The sequence below is a fragment of the Hypanus sabinus genome, chromosome 4 (genome assembly GCF_030144855.1).
Source record: "Hypanus sabinus isolate sHypSab1 chromosome 4, sHypSab1.hap1, whole genome shotgun sequence".
Classification (NCBI taxonomy): Eukaryota; Metazoa; Chordata; class Chondrichthyes; order Myliobatiformes; family Dasyatidae; genus Hypanus; species Hypanus sabinus.
The window spans coordinates 59,802,415-59,825,323 of record NC_082709.1 but is presented as its reverse complement, the minus strand read 5'-3'; the positions used below and the strand labels follow the sequence as shown (position 1 = coordinate 59,825,323).

Sequence of the window (22,909 nt, the reverse complement as noted above, 5' to 3'; positions counted from 1 at the left end):
GCTGTGTCCTGGTCGAGGGAGCTCACCACGTAGTAGTAGCGGGTGTCTTCTGAGGTGATCTGGCGAACGTGGAATTGGGCTTCGGCTTGCTAGAACCATAGGTCCGGGCGCTGTGTCCAGAAACCTGGCAGTTTCAACGAAACCGCATGAACAGAGGCGGCGTCGGTCATTTCTGGTCCAAAAATCGTTTGGACCGTCGGGGTCACCAATTGTAGCGGTGTGCTACACGCAGCGCTAAAATTACGACACGGAGTCGGTAACTGCAGTCGAAGGAAAAAACTTTATTCGAAAACTTCAGCCTCACTTTTAAGCCTCTGTCAACCGGCCCCCCATGGCGCAGAGGCTCCAAAGCTCTGTGCTCGCAAACCCCCGTAGGCTATCTAATTGTGAGTCGGTTCGGATACGCTAGGAAATGGGTCGCCACATATGCCATGATGATGGGAAAGGTTGTGGCTGTGATGTAGCTGGCAGTGTCTACAACACTATGCAGTCAGTCAGAATGCTCTCCGCCGTACAACTAGAAATTTGCTGGAGTCGTTGATGATATATAAAAGAAATAGAAAAAAAATCAATCAAGATCGAATGGCAGAGTAGACTCAATGGACTGAATGGCCCAATTCTGCTCCTATTATACCAAATCTCTTCAAATTCCTGAAGTATAGCCACTGGTGTGCCTTGTTCATGATTGCTTCTGTATGTTGGGTACATTGATCTTCCTAGATGTTAATGTCCAGAAGCTGGAAGCTGCTCACTCTTTTCACAGCTGACTCTTCAATGAGATGTGTATGTGTTATCCTGACTTACCTTTCCTGAAATCCACAATCAGTTCCTTGTTCTTGCTAACATTGACCACAAGGTGGTTGTTGTGATACCACTCAAATAACTGATGTTTCACTCCTGTATGTTTTCTTGCCGCTGAGATTCTGCCAATAATAGTAGTGTCACTGGCAAATATATAGATGGTGTTTGAGCTGTTCACACAGTCTTGAGTGTAGAAAGAGTAGAGCAATGGGCTAAGCATGCGTTCTTGAAGTATGCCTGTACTTGTCCTCGATGAGGAGGGCATGTTATTACCAATTTGCACTGACTGGTCTCTCAATGAGCAAGTCAAGGATACAATTGCAGAGGGAGATACGGATGCCCTGGTTTTGATAATTATTAATTTAGTAGTGACGAGATAATGGTGTTGCAAACAACTTTCCTCAGTTAAGTTTGCCTTTCAGGAAACATTTTTCTTGTAGTTGCCAGGAAGATCTGCACAAAACCTAGGTATTTTCTGAAATGGAAGCAAGTGCTGGAAAAGCCTTGTAGGTCAGATCTCTCTCTTTCCATAGATCCTGCCTGACATGCTGAGATATTTAAGAACATTTATTTTCACTTTAGATTTCCAGCATCTACTGTTTTTTGATCTTCATTTGTACTTTTTGTTTCATATCCTGCTGTTGAAGGAGTGGGAGAAGCCCTGCAGAGTGTGTGATCATAGTTTAAAAACATAAACATTTTATTTAAAGTTATCACTGTGATACGCTGAAACGAAAAGGTTTCAGTGTAATTATTGTTTGAAATTAGGGAATGAAGGAAATGTAAAAGAACCAAGTTTATTTTTAAAACAAACCTAAAAGTCCATTAATCTGTGTAGTATGTTCCAAACTGACCAGTCTTGGGGCTCTTGTGGTTCAGTGAGCCCACTACAATAATTTGAATGAAGTGGTCTGTGGAAAAGAAAATTATGTTAATTGCCAACATTTTATTAATTATTGCTGCAATTCAGTGGTGTAATGAGACCTTTGCTTTTGACAGTTTGTAAACACTTAAATGATACTCAATTGGAATTTAAATATTTGAAAGCTGTCAGTCTGACATGAATTTTTTCTTGTAAAGGTGGAAGAAAAGAGCTGAAAGAAAGTTAATGAAATTAAGATTGAGTCATACAGGTATTTGCTCATTGACGGGATAGAAATGGTCATCGTTGTCTGTGTAAAATTGTGCCATCCCTTTCACCTAAGGTCGGACTAGATTTTAAATATGTACATCAACTAATGAAAGTAAATTAGGAAATTTATTTGATAGAAGTTTAAGTATTTTGTAGTTTGGCAAGATCAGATTCCAAGAGTGATAATGGAGTTATGACATTACAATCACATTCTGACTCTTTAAAATAATATTTCAGAGCTGTAAGTACCTGTTGAGATTAATTCAAAAGATATTGCTTTTTTGACTATAAAATTGCACAAAAATATGAAAACAGTTGAAACTAGAATAGCAGTAGCCTATGGAAAATATAGTGAAATTTCAGCACATGTTGAACAGTTGTAGTTTTATTTATATTGTAGATTCAGACAGCGTTTATATTGTAGATTCAGACAGCAGTAGACTAGAGAGGTACTGGATATGATTCAAGCTAAGGCTCAGGAATAGATGTACCACTTCCCCTCCCCTTTTCACACTATGTTTTCTCTCTCTCTCTCTCTCTCTCTCTCTCTCTCTCTCTCTCTCTCTCTCTCTCTCTCTCGCTCTCTCTCGCTCTCGCTCTCTCTCTCTCTCTCTCTCTCTCATATCCGGATACAGGATTTCAACCCAAATTGTTTTCCCCATGGATGCTGCTTGACCAGCTGAGTTGTTCCAGTGTATTATTTGTTGCTCCAGATCCCTGTACATGTATTCTCTTGTGTTTGCAATATTTTATTCTGGTCCTAGAAATGCCAAGGGTAATGCTCATGATGGAAACAACTGAAATATTTCTTTGGTATATTTGAAGTTACATCTCAGTACTTAGGAATTTTATATGTTTTGTTTTGATATCACAGTAGAAAACCAGTGTACAAAGCAGTTCTGAGGTCTTTATTAATATGTGACATTCTGTCTTAGCCAGCTGTCTTGAAGTTGCCCATTTTCACCAATGAATGTAGGTTGTTCAGTTTAAACATTTTAAGATAAACACAGTCACCTTACAATTTAAATTTAATTTTCTCTAACAGATCATTCTGAAAATGAAAACTGTACTTTCAAATTCTGCATAAAAGACTAATAGATGAAGGGTTTCACTCAGCAGCATTTTCTGTGTTTTGACTTCTTAATTCCACTGACATTTAAGAAGCGTGTGAGTTTCATCATTCACCCCATGTCATTAGGTTATGGATAACTTTAAAAATTAAATAGGGTTCCTTGGTATTGCAGCAGTCAAACTAATCAAGTTGTGCTCAGAAAATGATGCAGTCTCTTCCTGCATGTCGCAAGACGGACAGCATTCAGGAATTGGCTGATAACGTATATGGAATGTAAGAAGTAGGCCTGATTTCCAACAAAATGCTGTGCTCTTCAGAACATATAATAGAATACATTTTTTTGGAAAATTAAAACCCTTTTAATTCACTGTAATCTATTGAACTATTCAAAGGAGAATTATTAAAATACTTAAGGGAGTTTTTGAAATCTTGCTGCTGTGAGCCACAGCTGAAATCCTTTGAATGTATTTGCTGATACTAGTTATTTATTTTACATTTCCCGTGCCCTTCTTGTCCTCAAATTTCTTGATGCAGTTAGCACTTTGTGATTACGTAGTCTCACTCCGGCTAACAGATCTTAATATGATTTGTAAATGCATCGGTCTTGATGACATCGTGCTTAGATGCCACCAAATTCCCCAATCAGAAGCCACTTAAAAAATCTAGTTTTTTTTTGTTATTTTTTTAAAACATTGTTTAATAGGTATTGTTCAAGAACCATGTTTGACCAGTTTCCAAGTTTTAAAAAATATTCAGGAAAGAAAAGATTGTAAATTTGAAAACATTGAATTAAAGAACTGCATTGTTGGATTGTTGATGTTCATGAGAAGCAGCCTGCCATTAATCACATCCTGGTGTAAGTGATTTATCTCTGCCAAGGGCTGGTGCACCTTCTGCACTCAGCCATGTATTTCTAGCATATTTCCACATGAATTGGTGGATTGCCTTGGGCACTTCATTAAAGGGCAAAAAAATATTTGATAAGGCTGTCAGCCCTTCAGAAATCAAACTTCAGAATAACCAATGGCAGAAAGAAAATATAGCAACACAAAAGAAGATGTGATTTTTATTAAAGGGTAACAGATGAGGTTCCAAGTAACAGGTTTCTGCAACAGAAGATGTAAAGGACGATTTACATTGATAGCTACACCAGGCAGTCAGCCCACTTGCAAGCCTTCAGGCATCGATAGTTATCATTAATAATGAGGTGTACTTTAGCATGATGTATGAACTATTAAATAACTACTGGTCAGATCGCTTTTAGTTCTTGAAATTTTTACAATTTCATTTTGTTGTTTTAGTGTTTAAAGTACATTACCACTCTAAATATAAATGTAGGAGACATTTCCACAAATGAGTATCTTATGTGCTCCATAGTCTTGGAAGAAAATAGTCATGGCCGTAAATATATTTACATTGAGAGCAATGTGACAGACTGAAATTGAAACAGATAGATGGCTAAATACACATTACGTGAACTTTGTTCAAGTCCAAGCTTTTACTGAAATATCTGCAGTATTATGTCTATTTCAAATTGTGTATATTGCATTCCTGGGTACGGATGGAATTCATATTTAAAACAATTATTTTCTCCTTGAAAATGTTTTTGGAAAAAATGCCCTGTTGATCTGCAACTGCGAAATATTTTCTCCACAAATGCTGATGGTCTGTTAAGTAAATCTTCCATTTTCTTTTTCCATGTTATATTTCCAGATCTGCTGTACTTTGTGATCAGAAACATCAAAAGCCTTAGTTCAAGGAAACAAATAAAAAAAACTCCAGTCAAACTTTATAGTTATTTCTCATTGGTTCCTATCACAGCCCAATTTAGTTGAGTTTGTGTTTGTTTAGGCCTTCAAAATTTATCACTACCTTCTCTGTGAGAGAAAAATACTAAAAACAGAATGAAGGTATTTATTCCAGGGTCCTGGAGTGGAGATTCATGGGACTTTGATCTTTATGGGATTGTCACTAAACATGTATAAAATATCAATGGAATACAAACTGTTAAATTTGGTGTGTATCTCAAAAAATATTGGCATTAAAAGACGAATGCTGAGAAATTGCAAGGTCAGTTCTTTGTGAAATTGCCAAATTGATTCAGAAAAAAAAGGGTTGATCAAGAAAATGACCTCAAGACAGTCAAAATTACTACTGAATGAGAAGGTCCTGCCTCAGAGTGTTTGTTGATTTATTTGGAGAAGTGCCAGTTCATATTAGTCACTGTGAAAAAGAGAAGAACTTCAAGTATGGACAAGGAATGCATCAGTGTGTCACAGAGAGTAGTTTCTTCAGAATTCTGTAAGAGAAAGGGAACATGCATTTGGTTGTGATGTCAATAATGAAATACTCATTGTTCATCACATATGGGCACAAATGGCAAGGCAAGTATTTAATTGTCATTTATACTTAAATTGTGGTGAGGTACCTCCTGGAATTGCTGTTTAGTCTATGATCAAGTTCCTCTGGCTGGATGTTTTAGAACTTTTACTCCAGCATAGCTGAAGGGTTGACAATAGATTTCCAAGATGGAAGATGTGTACTTTGGAGGGAAGCTTACAGATTCTTATTTGCCTCCTCCCCTTGACTTGTTAGCTAGGAATGGTTAGAGGCTTGGAGGCTGTCATTAAAGAAGTCTTGATAAGTTACTGCAATTTCCTGATACTGGAGAAAGTGTACATTTAGGCTGAGGGTTCAAGTTTTTTTCTTTCAGACCTTCCCAAATTTCCACATCATCAAGTGTATTGTACTTTTTCCTGGAACGTATGTCTTATTTAGAGATACAGCATTAGTAACAGGCCCTTCCAGTCTAACGAGCCTGTGCCACCCAATACACCAATATATCCAATTAACCTACTAACCCACATGCCTTTGGAATGTTGGGAGGCAAGCAAAGCACCTGGAAGAAACTCACACAGCCACGAGGAGAACATAGACACTCTTTACAGATAGCAGGAATTGAACCCCTGTCGCAAGCGCTGTAAAGCGTTACACTAACCACTATGTTACCATGCCGCTACAGATCTCCGCTTCTGCTTTCCAAAATCTATTTATTCTGAGCATTTTGCCATTTCTTGATTTAGATGAAGTAGATTTAATTGTTTGAAGAATAGCTTCTGTGAGCGTCACAGGAGAAGGTCCAGATGTCCTCATATATCCTGCACTAAAAGTAATTGCCAAAGAGTCTTTTGCACTGTGATTGGGAACTATGGCTCCATCAAGGATGGGATTGTTCATTGAGCATCCTCCTGTTAGTTCTTTTGTTGTTCTCCAACGTTCACAATTGGATGGGGCATGGCTGTGGAACACTTGATTTGATCAGTTGGTTGTGATAACACTTAGCAATCTATGGCACGTTGCTTCTGGTGCTTAGCATGTATACAGCTGTGATGTAGTTTTGTCATGTTAACATCATGTTTTCAGGAAATGGTGAAAGATCTGTTTAAAGTGAAACTGATGGAATAGAAGGGAAGGTCAAAGGAGACCCTGTCATTTAAATACCAGGAGATGAAATGCCATCCTTTAACATCTTTCCTTTCACTATTCAGGTTTCTAAACATTCCTTTCAGAACAACAGCAATTTACTTGTATTTTCAATTTATTGTGTGCTATTCACAGTGAAGTCTCTGCAGCAGTCATAGAAATGGTGGTCACTCTTTTCATTTCAGTTTTCTGATCTGTCAATTTAACTTTCCATTGTATTTCCATGTTGAATGTTCTCAGTTTCTTGCACCGCTCTTAATGAAATTCAGAGGAACATATCATCTGAATAAGCAATTTTCCCCCACATCATTGATATTTTCCTTTTCCATTCCCTTCAGACTAATTAGATTTTGTAGATTTTTTGTATCTTGTCTGCCTTTCACCCAATAACTTATATTCCCACCTACACTTTCCTCCCCTACACTTTTGTTATTTAGAAAAATGCTGGCAATAAAACAAATTTACAGTTCTCATGGTTGGTCTAATGACCTAGAAAATTAACTATGTCTAGTTCTGCACTGATGCTGCTTGACCAGCTTGTTGAGTATTCCTAGTGTAATGCTGCAACGTTTCCTTGATTATCTAAATTGCTGGTTTTGAAACACAGGACTGGTCTTTTATTATTTGCATAAGGTTATTTTCTGGTTGAAGTTTTTATTTTTCAGCTTGTTAAGAATATCAGGATCTTATCTGCATTTTCTATGTTCTGGATATGAAAGTTCTTGAAGTCATATCAGAATGTGTATCACCTCAGCAATTTCAAATCAGGGTTTGACATTTGTAGTTAATATAAAGATTGGGCACTCTTAAATGGACAAGTCTTTGCTATTTAATACTCTCATGTGCCTTTAAAAACATTTTTTATCCTTTGGTTTATATGCCATATCAAAACCACTTTACACTCAATGCTATTATATGCGTTTACTTTTGACAGTTTGATTGCATGCTGAACTGTTTTTCTCTCAGATGTGAGTTAATAAGCCGTGTATATAATATGGTGTATCAATGGAATTTTTGATGTTAACCTGTGGAAATCAGTATGTAACAAAAATTTAATAGATTCCATACTGGCCAATATTCAAAACTACCAGTCATAACTGGAATGAATATAGTCAATTTCCAGCAGAGTCACAGAGAAATTGATACTTTGTTAATATTGATTAACTTGACCTTTTAGCTTTATAGTATGAGTTATAAAGAGGTGTGAAATAGTATGTTGTTTTCTAAGCAGTTTACTTATGTCTAATTTGTATATATGTAGATTTCTTATTTTTGTACTTAATTGAATTATTTCAATACTTTTGCTGCAGGGCATAATCAAAGGTAAGTTGAGTCAATCACATTAAAAAGATCACCTTGGAGAAAAAGATTGTTTGTGCATTTCACATTCTTTGTTCCCAATGTGTTTGTGAACATATTCATTCTCTGTATTTTCGCTGTTTTGCCTACAGTCATCTCATTTTCCAAAGACCACATTCAGTAAATGTAAAAATGTATGTAAGTTCTATAACAAATATCAGTACTACTAAAACTATTTAACTAGAATAAAATCCTAAAATTAATAGGATAGGGAGATAAAGAAAACATTAGGAGGAAGCCAAAATAAAAATAGCAAAATCATTATCTGTGATTATTGAATTCAGCACAAAGTTCGGGAGTTCCAAATTGTGAAGTTGTGCTGTGTTTTGAGCTTATGTACCTGAATGCTTTATCACCATGATAGTTCAGTTTCAGTTACCAAAGCACCTCAATGCATCTCTAAAAGTGTTGTGTTCATTATTGAGGGATAGTGCAGAGCACAGCAGGATGTCAGCATGCAGGGTACTGAACTGAACCTTATTGACAAGCCTGCTTGTTCAGTATGTGGACTCCTTCCATGTGGGATTGGCTAAATGAGTGGCATAGGACTATTAATTACCACTGCAAAAAGAAACTCTTAATAGCTACAGAGCTGTAATACCTATTTATTTCTTCTGTAGTACTGTATGTTTATTAATACCGAGAGGCTGAAGAATCAAGGTAGCTCTCTGAATATGATGTAGTCTAGTGGTCACCAACCCATCGATCTTTGAGACTTTCCCAGTAGATCCCGAAAAAAAAAAACAGAAAAATAAATACACAGATATTGTTGAGAGATTGTTTCCGGGTTGCGGGGTTTTAGTTCCGTTCTTTCTGCCCAGTGTGCATGCTTGTAGCTCCCCTGCCATGCGCTGGCCCCAACCACTGGGCTGCAAGGAAGCAATATGAGTCAGCTGCACCTTTCCTCATTCCCTGTCACTCCCACTGTTGAACTTGAACCCATGCGAGGTCATTACGCAAGCACGTCAGGGATCACTGGTTGTCTCGGGTAACCGGCCGCTTTGTGCGGCCGGCAAGAAATGCCATTGCTACTGGCCTAGAGCGCAAACAGATGGGCGCTGCATCTGAAGCTGTTTACCACACCAAATGTTCGTGGGAGCCTGGTGCTAAAATATTTGCAGATGACCTAATTCGGGCTTAGAGTTCCATAAGTAGCAGAGCAGCTACTGCGCTGCGATCTACTGAAACAAACTTTTGTCGGCCGATAGATCCTACAAGGGGGGCAGGCACGGGCCTGTCGCACTCCTCGCTCACTGGGTCGCTCTGTCCGGACTGCGACCGCCACGGCCCCGGTACGGGAACAGACGCGTCTGGCTAAGGTGGCGGGCGATCAGCCAGGAGGCTGTCTAATGAGGCAATGAAGCCCTTAAAACTGCTTTGGTACCCTGAGTCCAAGCACCCTGCACTTAAATACAAACCCACTGAGTTTTCTTCCAGCGTTAAAAACGTGAGCAAGCGGGACAGCAGGTAAGTGCCAAGAGCCACGTAAACTAAATTGCAGAATAGACTGGACAATAAGGAACCTGCTTCGAGTATTGCTGTATTCCAGTCGTGTTTAACCACCCCCCCTCCCCTCCACTGTTGGCCGGTCTGCAAGAATATTGTCAATATTAAAACGGTCGGCGGTGCAAAAGAAGGATGGTGACCCCTGGTGTTCATACATTATTTCTGCTTCTGGGTTGCAGGGTTTTACTTCCGGTCTTTTCTGCCCCGGTGTTCATGCGTGTAACTAATCGATTTGGAGTCGATCTTGCCTTTCACTAAGGCTGAGGTAGGGGATTTTGGGCTTCAAAAGGTTGGTGACCACTAATGTAGTCTAAGCATTTCAATCTGACTTGTTCTTGTCAAAATTGGTGGTGTAGGGGTGGGGTGGAGAAGGGAAGTAAAATCCTTTCTCCAGTAGGATATAGAATTATTTATTTAAGTTACCAGAGGAATAAATTAGGATCTATGAACAAAACAGATCAGTCAGACGGTTTGCCTATATAGCTGTAGACTGTAGAGTTCTTTTTATGTACTTTGTAGTGATACTTTACCAAGTCCAAGTGATTATAACTGAAGATAGAAATTTGTTAACTTCATTATTTTTGATTCATTATTTGTGAATTGATGTTTCAATAAATTAGTGACATCCCACTGTCAGAAAATTTGATTGCAATCCATTTATATGAAACCTTTAAAAAATATCCGCTTTGAAAATTCTTAGGTAAGTAATCTGTATTCACGATCAATAGACTTTCTCAGAGGATTCCAGACTTTTTTTTGCATTGTGTTCTTAAAATTAATTTGATTGTTCAGTGTATGGCTTAAATTAATAAAAATACAATAAAGCATGAAAATGTTATAGTTCTGTCACTATCAGTGTCTTTTTGGAAGAGGTGCATTGATGTGTTTTGGTCACTGAAACTGAACAATGAAGATGATAAAGTTTTTAGGTATGTAACCTCAAAAGTCAGCACCTCGTCATCACAACTATGTGCATTACAGCTTCCAAAATGTAATGTTGCAGGTAATAATTATGCTATTCTCATTTGGGTTTCTTCTGGACTATTTGTTTCCCTGCTTATCCCATCACCTCTTCGGCATTTCACCATCATCCTGTTTGGCATTTAATCTTTCCTGACTTTCAACCTTTTACATGCCTTATGTCCTCTCCTCCCTTCCTGATTTCTCTAGAGCTTTAAAACATTTTTCCCAATCTGACTAAATGTCACTGATCTTAAAGCTCTGTTCCTTGCTCCATAAATGATATTTGGCCTGCGGATAACTTGCCAGCATCATTTTCTGTTTATATATTAAAAATGATAATTTAGAGACATTAAGAATAAAGGAAGAATGACTACTTTCATTACTTGCCTTTGACTTTAAGCACTATTCTCTGTAAGGCGAATAACAATGAACATTTCAGGTCAGAACAGAAACCTGGTGGACAGAAAGTGAGGACAAAGGAAACACTTTCTTGGTCTGGGGAGAGAAGGTAAACAATGAAAGTACAGGTAGTCCCCAAGTTATGAACGTCTGACTTACGGACAACTCGTACTTACGAACCGAGGAAGGAGAGCGCCATCTTCCATTTTAAGTCAGATTGCAATGCCGTCTGCCATTTTAAATTGTTGCCGTTGACACTGTGTTGAGTGTTTAACTTTGTATTTGGCTTAAATTTTTCTTAGTACGATTCACCCTGACCCCGTCCCCCGTCAGCTGGTGGCGCAGTGAGATCAGCGCCGGGCTCAAGAACGGAGGTTTCCAAGTTCGATCTAGTGACAGACCACTCCCGTGCTGGGTTGATGTCAATCCAGTGACTTCTGTATCATCCGTGCCGGGTTGAAGTCGAGCTTGCAACTTGACCTCATTTAAAAAAAACACTGCCACCTCCAGTTTAAATTCCCACACGGAATATTGTGGAGGATCAAATACCCAAACCCAGTACAGCCCCCACTTGTCTCATTTAGCCAGTCTCAGTGCGGTGGTCCTTAGGACCCAGCGGACCTCAGGAGCCGGCAGAGCTCGGGACCCGCTGCCCACAGTGTTTCTGCTCCATTGATGGGAAGCGATCGTGATTGAAAATAAAGTGAAATAATAGTGTTTGGAAAGAGGTGAAACGCTATCGGTCGTTGGAAAAGCGTTAGGCTACAGTCGGTCAACCATCGGAACAATTTTAAAGGACAATGGATAAAGTGAGAATAAATGGAGCATGTGAAAGGCCCTGCTCCAATGAAAGCTACAATTATTACTAAGCAACGCAGTGGTTTAATTATTGGAATGTACCTTTCTTAAGTGTTTTATATGCATAGAAAGGTAAGATATATACTATATACTAAGATAAATGTTTGACTAACTGACACTAAATAATACCAGATGTACTTGTTCCGACTTAAATCCGACTTAAAGACGGACTCAGGAATGGAACGCGTACGTAACCTGGGGACTGCCTGGACAACACGGTTTTTGTGGTAGAACAAGCATTCCACCTGTTTAAGCATTCTGAATGTGAAACTATGTTTGAAATATGTTGCTAAATATAGATTTTCATTGTTGCAATTGGGACCTGACAAATATGAAACAAGATAAATAATCATGCAGCTGTCCCTAATCCTTGCCATTCTTCATGTACCTGGTAGAATAGGTGTAATACCATTAGAAAATTTTGTACCATTGTAACCACTGAAAGATTTCAACTGACTTTGCATACTCTTTGATTCAAAGAACAGCTTTAGGATGGAACCCTTGAAGTATAAGGCCAAGATGGACACAATTTGCAGTAAATTTGCAGTCTGCTTCAGTCCTGTAAAAAGTCTTAAGCAAGCGCCTTGCATACAATGATCGTTTGATTTTGATCATAATTTTTAAAGCCAGTATAATGTGTTTCCCATTGTGGTTGGCATCATTCCTCATACCCAGTTAAGGCTTATTTGTCTACAGATAGGAACAAACCCATTGACTTGATGAATATGATGTGCCACAAATATGCTTGAAGAAAAGGATTTTAAAAATTTAAAAATATAGTTTTAATAGATGAGATTGGAAGACATGCGTGCTTTTGGAAAACAAATAGAGTGGCTGACTCTTAAAATCAATCCTAACTATTATAAGAGCTGGAACTGTAGGATTGGACTTGCTGAAGAGGGAACTGAGGTTATTGCATCAGTTTAAATGATATAATCACTGCCTGAGATCCAGTACCATTATGTGTTCTGTAATTTAAAACATTATTGAACATTAAGATTTGCATATGGGATATGTTTTGTGACTGCTAAGGGCAGATTAGAGATGCAGGCAATTTGATGTTTAGACAATGTGGCTTCTGCTCAACTTATGTCAGTTTTTAAAACATCCCTGTATTGAATGAATTGCTGATGTGTGTCCAACTGCACCATTATTTTCTTGTTCAGTGCTGTAAATGGCATGCAAACTGACAGTTTTTTGATGAACTATATTTGAAGTACTGTCCAATCCAACTTATCACAGCATCTGCAGACATCAGTGCAACCTTCTGCCAAAAGAGAGGCTCCGTAAAAAATATAGACCTTTGAAGATGAACAGTTTTTCATGGCTCAAGCTATTATCAAGGAATTTTGTCCATTTGAGTGATATTTTCTATTTTGTGGCCTTCTGTGCTCATGACATGGACGTGAAAGTTGATCAAGCATACACCCCTCAGGCATATTTAATAAAATGACTTAGTTTCAACGTTTAACATTTTAATGTATCCTTCAGGAGCAAAAGACTTAAATTACACCACCTCTCTGTTCCAGCATCTATAATCTTTGTCTTCAGTTTTGATGATAACAGATCAAAATAAAGAATTTATGCCTTAAATGATCTGAGTACTGCATTGCTACTTATCACAGCACAAATCTAGAAACTATAATTCTGTGGAGCAGAAAATGGCGTTTCTGGATTGCAGAATAAAATGTTTCAACAATATATCAATTTTCTTATACTGGCAAAGAATGTTTATATGGATTATAACTGAATATTTTTTGCAGACAAGTTCAAAGAACTGATTTTTTATATTGCAGCTAGTATTTTTGAATCTGATGAGCAGACACAAGGATGTTGCATCCAAGTTTGTCAATAACACAAAGATAGATGAAAAAGAAAGGAGTGAGAACACATAGAAGTTTGCAAAGGAATGTAATAAAAGATTAACTGCATGACCAGAAAGATAGCTGGAGTAAAATGTGGGATTATCCATTTTAGTAATAATTATACACAAGGATCTGTAAACAGGGCAAATCATGGCATCGTCTTATTAACCAAATAGATTAGTGCTTTATATTATGAGAGGATCTGAACCTGTAGTTGTCAGAACAGTTAATTTAATGTCAAATTAAGTACAGAAGTTAAAATAGTTTAAATTGAGATTGCCAACAAAGAAATAGAAGGACATGCAGTAGTTTCCTGAAAAAAGTCGATTTTTAAAAAAATCTCCAAGAACAATTATAATCTAGAGGAATAACATCCCACTTTTTTAAAAGGTTTGTTTCTGGTGTCTGAGATGCCTGTAAGAATATTCACAGCCTGGAGGTATTTATCACATAAATATCACTGCTTTCCACTGGCCCATGTATTTGTGATTCACATCTTCTGATGAAGTACCAAGATGATGCAGCTTCTGGAGGTTGGACGACCTCAGACAGTTGCTACAGCATTTCTGCAGTTAACTGCAAATTTGTAGTTGTTAGAAATTGCGGTCAAATTTTGGCCTTGGTCTATTTTCACACTACAGTCTAACCCAAAATATGCATTCTGGCTTATTTGAAAAAGTTATTTTGTGACTGTCCCTCTATTTGACAAAGTGTATATTTATATTATGATTTAAAGGTGGATTGCATTATTGTATCAAATCTTCCTGATCCTGCAGCAATTGTGCAGACTGAAAGGCAAAGGTGATTTATTTGGTTTTGAATTCTAGTTGAATTACCAAAGGAAGAGAGATTCATAGGAGAGTGAAATTGTTCAGATTTATTTATCACATATGCAAGGAAACACACAGTGAAATGCAATGATTGCATTAGCAACCAGCTGGGAGCAGCCCACAAGTTTTGCCAAACATTCCAGCACCAATGTAGCATGTCCACATTGCTTGGCAACACAGAAGATGAGCAACAACAGTAAAACAAGCCCCTTTCATCCCACTATCCTCCCTCCTACCCATCCACACACACACACAGACAGTATTCCAATACCAGAACAGGCCTCCAGTCTCTAGGCATTTGACTTCCAGACTTCAAAATGACTGACTTCAGTCTTCAGTGTTAACTCCTGAAGTAGCTGATGATTGGACCTTGAATTCCAAGCTTGCTGACTTACTGGTTCTCATGTCTCTCTGTGCCTCCTGCTTACACAGACATCTGATCCTGGGACTCACTGACCTGGGGCAGCCCAACATCCACAGATGTCCTTTGTCATCCATTCACGTCGCTGGCCTTCAATCATGGAGTGGAGTCGTAGACTCTGGATGTCCTTAAATCCCATGTTCACATTGCCGATCTTCAAGCATGCAGCAGAGGCTAGGCTCCAGATGCCCCATGTCCACATCACAGGTCTTCTAGCATGGAGCAGAAGCCCAGACTCCAGATGTCCTTCATTCCCATGTAACACATGGCAGGACTTCAAGCGCAGAACGGAAGTCCAGACTTCAGATGACTCACATTGCTGGCCTTCGACTGCAGTTACAAATAAACATGGTTGGTTTTAGCTGTGATATACATGTATTAAAATTTGTAGTTGGAGATTGGATATGGAAATAGTTTACACTTCATAAAAAATATTAATTTTCTATCATTAGTTCCAGTACTTTTGTTTAAAAGTTTGCATCTGCTTCTAGAAATCCTGGTTTTATTTTTTCTCAATTTTGTTCACTGAAACTTAAAATTAGTTATCATTCCTAAATGTTAGTTGGTAAATTTTCTTGTTTTCAGCCTAAGTTTGCTGATTTCCTGTAGGCTTTTCTAAAATCATCCAGTGTAGTATTTTTCTTCAATCATTTAATTACATCTATATAAGCAAGAATCTTGATTTAAAAATTGAATAAGCTTTATAGTACAGTAATGTTTCAGTTTGCTGTCTTTCACATTGCTTTAAAAGGCAGTGGGTTGTGATAAAAATATTTGTCCTTATAATTCCTGACAGTATATATTCAGCAGAATCAGATCAAGATGGACTATTAAGCCAGTTGATTGAATTTGTGTGAGGTGTAGCCATGCTTGTAATCATAACAGATTTACTTACTCATCATTGTGATCACATGGTATAATGATACTGAAAAGCAGTATTTTGTATTTATCTTTTCATCTAGCATTGTATTATCTGATCAGTGGTGAAAGCTGTCATCACTCCATACACCTATCAACTCAGTGGTTCTTCAGAGGGTTACTGAATATACTTGTATCACTTGTCAATGCTTACAAAAAGTCACATTTGCTTTCTATTTGTTCCAAATTTTTGTCTCTTTCAAGCATTTTCTAAAATTGTGTTAATAGTGTTACCTTTCTGTTCTCTTTCATTACTTATTACATTGCATTCAGGACATTAGACATTCTAAAAATATGGACTATTTAGAAACATCATAAACTGCAATACTAAATGTAAAGACTGTTTGGAGACATTCTTTCAGGCTCGACCTTTTATTATTTTGATTACAATGATTAGGAAAAATAATTATTATGACCTTCATTATGTTTGCCCCCTACAGTTAGATATCTTGGTTGATGGTTTCATAGCAATAACTGCTATGAGAAGGTGGACAACTTATGCAGGCAAAGTGGACTGGACAGTGGAGATCAGTAGTAAGGAAATCTAAAGATCAAGAAGTAGTTCACAGAGAGGAAACGGAAGTTATAAACATCTTTGATTCCACCAGTAGTTAATACTGTCTCAACTGAAATTTCACTGAAAAGTAGTATTGTTGACATTCTTGCCTCCCTTGTGACCATCAGTAATTAAACAACTTGTTATTTACAGCTGGTTGTAACTATAATCTTATAAACCTCTAACTCACTGGTAAGCATTTTAAATCCACAACCAAAATTCTCTAGTAAGTAAGCTGCAATCATCAACACTATTTTTAACAGACTATTTCTGCTCCTTTCAGAACAGATTTGAACGCTATGGTCTGAACTGTGAACTTTTGGCAAAAAGGGCTAGTACTTGGATTCACATATTAAAGCGATTGGCATGAAGTCAGATCATCAGATCATGAAAAGAGCCCCAGGTTCTTTGGCAAACTTCCCATCAGTCACATGCTTGTTACCCGGATATGAGCTACAGTTTATTTTTTAATAGTGTTTTTTTTAGTCTTACAGTTTTCTGTTTGTCTGGAAGCTGGTTGAAAAAGCACGACTCTTTTTACATTGGTTGCTGTTAATTGAAAAGAATATAAAATCGAGCTATTTGGTTACATTTGTGTTAGACCAGAAACTTAACTGGGCATTTCTGATTGCTTTACCGTGGATGTGCATTGAGTGATGACTTTGTTTACTGTTCATTTGATATGTTGCTTGGAGAACATATTTTCAGTATGCCAAATCATTGGTCACCCATTACAGAAATTTATTTCATAGCACTCCATTCTGTTATTGGACTTGAAGAAAAAATGCCATTTATACAACTTCTTATCAGCACTTAATTCTGTTTTCTACCCATAAAAACAGAGAGAGAGCTATCTCAAGTTTGGAAATGATGGCTTCTAGCCAGTGGTGTCAAATCTGTGACTATGGGTCTGTTTGGAAGTTGCACCCATCCCAAACTTGTGGATTAGGTGTTAGAAATCTGAAATATAATCAGGAAATACTGGAAGTGCTCAGCAGTCATACTGCATCCATGGAAGAGCTGACATTTCAGGTCAAAGATGCTGTGTGAACTAGAAACGAAATAAAACAAATTTGTTTTAAGTTCCAGAGAGGTTGGGGAGGGGATCAGACCAAGGAATATAGACCAAGTATAAAAGATTACTGGAAGTCAGTATACATCAAAAATATAAACTCCTTTGACTCTAAGATTGAGACTTTGTTGGCCCCCTCCTCCCGCTCTCCTCCTCCATCTGCTCCCTACTTTCCCCTGCTCCCCCCCACCCCCACTTGTACTTCTCTCCCATGCTATTTGATCAGTCTTTTGCTCAGCTGCCCTACCTTTCCTTACAAGACTTAATATCAAAGTTTAATTACTATCATTCCTGTTAAGTTCCAACATCAACTTGCACTTTTGGGGAATGGGGTGATGAGAAGATCTAAATGTTATTGGTAAAGAGAGGACTAATATCACATGATGGGAAAGATTAAGGAATTGTAACACAAAATACCTCCCATTTTGTATGGTAGGTATAGTTGTGAACTTGCATTTGTGTGATGGAATAATATAAAACTCAATGGCAAGATGGTATGCATGTTTTCCGGGGTTAACTGAAGTACTGTTTTAATTGCATAATGTTTGTTTACTCAGAATTAGTGGAGAGCTTGTTCATAGACCATGTAAGAAGCCAATTCCTCTCATGTTATGCTAATTTCCACTAAATTGCTATCTTAAAAATTTATTTGTATACCAAAGCAATTCTGCTATCCTCCAATTTTTTTTCTCTTTTCGGACGTAGCTACAAATGTCGCACATGAAGGTATCACTATTAACATTAGCTTTTATTGAGCATCAAAGTTTTGGAAGTGTGTCCTGTGCCAGCTAGATCAATACATGCTATTTGCAGAGAATATTTAACTTCCATTCTATTTAAACAGTCATTTGATGTGGAAAAACTTGATTAGTGCAGAGTGATGGGATGATGGATATTGGTTGCTTCATGTTTCTGACTTTGAAGATTCTTGCTTTATTTGTCTGTTATCTTGTGCAGCTGCTTTGAAGGTGATTTTTCTTTGCAGATGCAATTTTGGCCTGAACGACAGGAATTTCATTTCAACTTCAGTTTGACTAATGTCTTCGGTTTTGTATTATTGTAAAGTTTTCCTTTTCGTCAGTATAATAACTGTAAGAACTTTATTTCAGCAGATACTATTGGAGAGAAAACTACATTGGAATAGAAACTTTGCACCATGGGTCTTTGTTCAGTCATGGATCAGTCATGCTTTGCTTTGATTATTTCTATCATTTTACAGACCTCTCCCCACCGACAGGATGTGGGAGTACACAGGGTTGGATCATGTTAGCAGCTAACTTATCAGTTTTGTTAAGAACTACCAGCCAAGTGCACGGTGTGCATCAGCATAGTGTAGTCTTCCACACTTCAGAGGGCGCTATGGAATTGAGGAGCAAGCTGGACGTCAGGCTGACGTGCACCTGATCTTTGGGTCCACCCCTGGACACACCATTAGGTTCAAGGGTATTCTGTAATATACTGACCAAAGGGATAGATTCACCTTATAGCTGACCTTACAGCTTTACATTGGGTAAAGTGTGCCGCCTTTGCCCATCTTCACTAACATGGTGTTTTGAGGTTTTCTTATTTGAATTAATATTTTTTCTAATTAATTTACTTCAGTTCAATGCATTTATAAATAAATCTGATTTTTTAAACCTTTTTTGTATTCTGTAGTATATTTTCATCCATTTTGCTTTACTTTCTCTTTTTTTAAACACCATATAATATGTGACTGTACTATAAGAAGAACAAAATGCTTCATTTAACTTCCATTATCTTGCAGATAGATCACTTGGGTACCAGCAGTCAAGAAACCAGCAGAAATACTGTACTTTGGATGTGGATGATGAGGATGGTGAAAACATGAGTAAGAATGCTGACTATTTCAGTTTATGAACAAAGAATCTACTGCTGACCTCTATTCCTACAAAACAAACCTTTGTTCGTTTTTTAATTGAAAATTCATTAATAATTTATTTTATACCAGACCTATTTTGTGCTTTGATGAACTAATCCCTTCTCAACTTTTTAGATTTCACATCTACTTATCAGCAAATTAAGCAGTCTTACTCTATATTTTTTCAAACGTACTTGGGTTTTGTATGGTAAAAGCAGAAAGAAAAGTGGAAGCTATACATATTTTTAAGAGTCAGTTTGTTTTGGGGTGCAATTTGTGACCAGAAGTGCTGTGAATCAGTCTCTTATCCCTCAGCATCTCTCCTAGCTGTTGAATTGAACACTGGTGTGGGCTTTCTGTCTAAATTCTCAAAGATCAGGCATTTACTTCAGTCCTATTGATAATAGGATATAGTATCCAAGAAAGATTAGATTAGTGGGTGATACCAAATGTTCAATATGAAAACTGACAATATTTGAAATATTCAACTGTTCAGTCCACATCGGTGGGAAGAGAAGAGCCTTTGTCAGAATGAAATTTCCGTTAGTTAAAGTATCCAGATCTAATCACTTACTAAGATTGGAGATTGCAAAGTTTAAAATTCTTAGTTGAATTGAAGATAAGAAGATTAATAGGTTCATTCAAGAGAGTGAAAAAAGAACCCAAGCAGTGGCTGGAAGATTTTGAACAGCAGGATATCTGTAGTAAATTTTGGGGTGTGTTTTTGAAGGGATTACCTGCTTTATTAATGGGTGAAGTGTGCATGATAATCAAGAGGAGAAAATGTCAACATGAACAAAAAGTAGGTCCATTAGAGGGTATGGGAGGAATGAGTGGAGATAGGCGAAAATTGGAAAGTAGCAAAAGGCTGCATGGTTGAAATGAAACAGAAGAAATCCAAGAGAATGGACAATGAATTGAAATGGTGGGGTGTAATTTCAGTGGTTAATGTGCACCATTAGTTGTATTATAAAGGACTGAAGGTGTTGTAATGTTCTAAGCCTATGTAAATTTGGCTGAGAATTTGCAGGCAATGGCAAGACACCCACATTTCCTATTCATTTACACACTCAGTCCCACACTCATCTTCAGAGGATTTTCAGAGGCATCTCCTTAACAAAGCTATCTTAGTGAGGCTGGGTGGTGACTCCACATTTGAGATATAAATGACATGATGCAGCAGAGCCAGAGCAAGACATTACCAATGGGAATGCAGAGAAAAACTATCTTAAATCATACCACAAGCTTGTGAATGGTCTGAGTATCTATTAAAAATACTGAAACTATAAAGTAGCAAAAACATTTAAAGATGTTAAAGTGTTTAAACTTTTCAAAAGTTTAGTAAAATCAATTAATCCAGCAAATGTTAACTGCTTAATACTTAACTCTGGAACTTAGAGGTAGTTCTCTCTGCTGAAATGCACAGAGTTGCTGAACAGTTGTGATTAATTAGCTTTCTCTTGCAGAAGTCATGAGGAGTCCATTGGTGGAGCATTGTTAGCAAACTGCCAATAAGCATTTCCCATCATTTTGGGACTTCCATGTTTATGTGAGCAGCCCTCATGTTTACCTGGAAATTGCCATTAGTTCCATATGGAATTGCTGGCATTTCTCAGGCTAATTGAAGGTTGTCACTGGTTGTAGCAATTCAAATTTAGTACTCTTCTAGTCCTCCGGAAGGAGGAAAATATGTGTATCTGTTGCAAAATTTTAAAATAAACTGCTGTTCCAAGTAAATTTATTATCAAAGTACATTTGTGTCACCATATACAACCCTGGGATTCATTTTCTTGTGGGCATACTCAATAAATCCATAATTGAATAATACTCATAAGAGAATCAATGAAAGACCACACCAACTTGTGCACTCAACCAGTATGCAAAAACAAACAAACTATGGAAAGAAAAATTTATAATATTAAATAAGCAATAAATGTCAATAACATTAGATAAAAGAGTCCTTGAAAGTGAGTCTATAGGTTGTGGGAACACTTCAATGGTGAAGCAAGTGAAGTTGAGTGAAGTTATCTCCTTTGGTTCAAGAGCCTGATGGTTGAGAGGTAATGACTGTTTCTGTACCTGGTGGTATGAGTCCTGAGGGATGGATGCTGCTTCCTGTGTCAGTGCTTTGTGTAGATGTGTTCAATGCTGGGGAGGGTTTTACCCATGATGGACAGGGCGGAATATTTTTGTAGGATTTTCCATTGTTACGAACCCTGTAACTGGGTCACTTACCAGCAAAGATAGAGAGGTCCGTTGAAGTCTGATGGTACTATTTTTAACAGTATTTATTAGTAAAAATACACAAAAATAATACCAATGCAAACATACAGATAATATACGTCGTCAATAATAAATCTAAAAGTGCAGGTATAATAATAATCAATAAGAAATAAGCTCTGTCGTTGTCTAGGGGATAATGTATTGTCCGATGGAAATATAAAAGTCAATCAGTTCATTCAGGCTGCAGCCTTTTTTTGGTTGGAGAGAGAGACAGATTTTAGAAACTTGCCAGCTTGTCCTTTTTATGATGTCGATCCTTCAAAATTACGTTGGTGGCCTCTTCTTTAGCTAAGCTGTTCTTCTGTGGTAAGGCCCCACTCCCAGGCAACGGGAAAGGACACACGTGAGCCCTCCACCGGCTGTCGCTATTAAACGCTGTCACGCAATTTCTAGCGTTTCTCCTGGTGCGTCTGAAGGGGTTGTTCCCCAGACCCTCTTTTATCCTGACTCACGGGGTCTGAGATGTCAATCAGGTTGGGATGAAGCAATCCCTCAACCAGCCCACTCTGGTCATCCCGAGGGCTTCAATGAATAGTACAGTACTCAATACACAATTCTGTCTCCAAGAGACAATGGCCGTTATCTGTGGCTTTGTATTGCTGAGGCCAGGACCCACATTCCAAACCCTCGTGGATCCGGCGTGTCTCTCTCTCTCATTTCCTGGGTCCCAGACCCGAATTAATAGCGATCTTGCGATTCTCGAAAAGGAGGGGGCTACTTTGTACCCTTTCTCAGAGTTGTGGCACATTCGTTATACCCCCTTCCTTCAAAGCGTTTTTACCATCGGTGATAACGAAGTAATACAGAGTCTTACAGGATTTTAGAATCTAACACAATACAAAAGTTTTTTTTCACTACAGAGTAATACAGTTATACATTCAATACAGCATCTAAACAGTTAATGATTACATTGTCACTTCCTTTAATATCTCAACATCTTGTACCTTAATAAATTCTTGTATCATCAGACTTCAATTTAATAACCACCTATTTTTTTTCTTCAGCAAACAAAAACTAAAGAGTTGTGATCTTAGCTTACGTGTATACTACAAAAGTTCATGCAAATACTAATCTTTATGTTACTTTCAAACTTAACAGTCAATCTTCCATGGGGTTGTCTTTATTATTCACATGCTTTGTCGAAATCCCTTAAAACCGGATCCTGCTATTTAAAATGGCAGTCCGTCAACCCTTGCCCCTTTTCCAGTTAACTCCCACGTGGTGAGCTTGTGCACCATGGCAAAATAGGCTTTCGCCTGCTCCTTTCATAGGAGTTATTTTATCAACAATGTGTTCCAAACTTAGACCATTTTCTGAAGTTCCACACAATTCCTTAATTGTAAGCAAGTTGCTAGTTTTCTCTTCAGGACCCTTCATGCTATTAGTTCTCCTCCCCCTTTGTTCAAACAGCGTTTCGAATTCTGCTTTTTCACACCACACTCTTGAATAACAATAGCGTGTGGGGCATCTTTACAGTCCAACTCAACCTGTAATTGATTCGCAGGCACCGCG

General features: G+C 37.8%; 1 protein-coding gene across 4 annotated transcripts in view; it reads left to right on the top strand.

Moving 5' to 3' along the window:
• The window catches only part of LOC132392805 (double-stranded RNA-specific editase 1-like), a 351,001-nt gene that overhangs the window by 195,326 nt on the left and 132,766 nt on the right, over positions 1-22,909 (top strand). For 3 of the 4 annotated variants that reach the window (XM_059967199.1, XM_059967201.1, XM_059967200.1), the window contains one exon: positions 19,001-19,084. In XM_059967199.1, coding sequence (XP_059823182.1) covers positions 19,001-19,084 — 84 coding nt within the window. Of the gene's footprint in view, positions 1-14,700; positions 15,041-19,000; positions 19,085-22,909 lie in introns of all 4 variants that reach the window. The other variant, XM_059967197.1, reaches the window with a different exon arrangement.